Source organism: Eimeria tenella, genomic scaffold (assembly GCF_000499545.2).
Source record: "Eimeria tenella Houghton genomic scaffold, Eth_scaff1630, whole genome shotgun sequence".
Classification (NCBI taxonomy): Eukaryota; Apicomplexa; class Conoidasida; order Eucoccidiorida; family Eimeriidae; genus Eimeria; species Eimeria tenella.
In genome coordinates this window covers 327-1,721 of record NW_013544095.1, presented here as the reverse complement: position 1 = coordinate 1,721, position 1,395 = coordinate 327, and the positions used below count along the sequence as shown (strand labels likewise).

The 1,395-nt window shown below is 59.1% G+C and overlaps 1 protein-coding gene across 1 annotated transcript; it reads left to right on the top strand.

Moving 5' to 3' along the window:
- Positions 1-213: 213 nt before the first annotated feature.
- On the top strand, positions 214-793 carry ETH_00029885 (uncharacterized protein; the record flags this gene model as incomplete). Its single annotated transcript, XM_013379240.1, has 2 exons — positions 214-352; positions 615-793. The coding sequence occupies 2 exons, from the start codon at positions 214-216 to the stop codon at positions 791-793; spliced, it is 318 nt and encodes a 105-aa protein (XP_013234694.1).
- Between the last annotated feature and the right edge of the window lie 602 nt (positions 794-1,395).

The following is a 1,395-nucleotide window of genomic DNA, read 5'->3' as shown; positions in this document are numbered from 1 at the left end:
CGCATAAACCCCGTCCAGCAGCCGCTCCGCCCTGGAGCGCCCCAGCAGTTGCGGGGCCATATTCTCTGCCTGGGCCCGCGCTGACATTCTAGGGTCTAGGGTTTAGGGTTTAGGGTTTAGGGTTTGGGTGGGAGGCGCGGCAGCTGCGCTGGAGGAGTTGCTGCTGCCGCTGCCGCCTCTGACGGGCGCTCAAACTCGCAGGAAGCAGCAGAGATGGCGAGCGAAACAGCTGCAGGAGCAGCAGCCACTTTAGCAGAGGCAGCAGCAGCAGCTGTAGCAGCAGCAGCAGCGGCAGCGACTGAGAAGCAGCTAGGAGTAACAGCAATGCCTCCACGTTATACAGACACTCCGCGTGAGCGACTGCAACAAACTTTCAAAATTTTAAGAGATTTGATGCAAGTTGCTGCAGTTGCTGCATTGTTGCTGGTGCCGCTGCTGCTACTGCTGCTGCTGCTGCTGCTGCTGCTAGTGAGCGGCTGCGGTGCTGCGGATCTGCTGCCGCATGCAGCACCAGCAGCAACAACTGGAGATCCACTCGTTATCTAGAGGCCTTTTTATGTTTTTTATTTTATTAGAACTCAGTTTTCATGTAATATTGTATTTTGGTGCTGCAGCTAGTGCAGCATCTGATAGAGGGCCTCTGCAGCGCAGCAGAAGGACACAGGAGGCCCTCGGCCCCACAGGGGGGCCCCCCCAGCCGCAGCAGAAACTGCAGCAGCTGCGGCAGCAGCAGCAGCAGCAGCAACGGCAACTGCTGCAGCTGCGGCGAAGCAGCGCAAGGCCCGTCATTTAGCAGCAGCAAGGCGCAGCATTTGCTTCTGCTGCTGCTGCTGCGTCGACGTTGCAGCAGCGCCCGATCTTCAACGCCTTCGGGGCCTCGACTCTAGGGTTTAGGGTTTAGGGTTTAGGGTTTAGATAATGGCAAAGAAGGTGAAACTGAGGGGGGGCTTTAGGCGCAAGCCAAAGGGAGGGGGATATCTTTCGCTGCTGAGCCGCTACGAAGCTGCTGTTGAGCTGCAGCAGCAGCAGGAGCGGCAGCAGAAGAGGCTGAAGAAGCAGCAGAAGGAGCAGCAGAAGCAGCAGAAAAAGGAGGAGAAACGAAGGCGCAGGCAGCAGCAAAAGGAGCTCCAAGAGCAGCAGCAGCAGCAGCTGCGGCAGCAGAAGAAGCAGCGGAGAGAAGCTGCTGCTGCTGCTAGGCAGCAGCCTCAAAGGAGGCTGCAGCGCCTGCTGCAGGCCCTGCACTTTGCCCCCGCCAAGGGTGCAGCAGGAGCTGCTGCTGCTGCTGCTGCTGCTGCTGCTTTTGTCCCTCCGTCTGCTGCAGCACGGGGAGTCCTCAGCGACGACAGCGAGGGAGAAGACAGCAACAGCAGCGCAGCAGCAGAAGAGGAGCTGCAG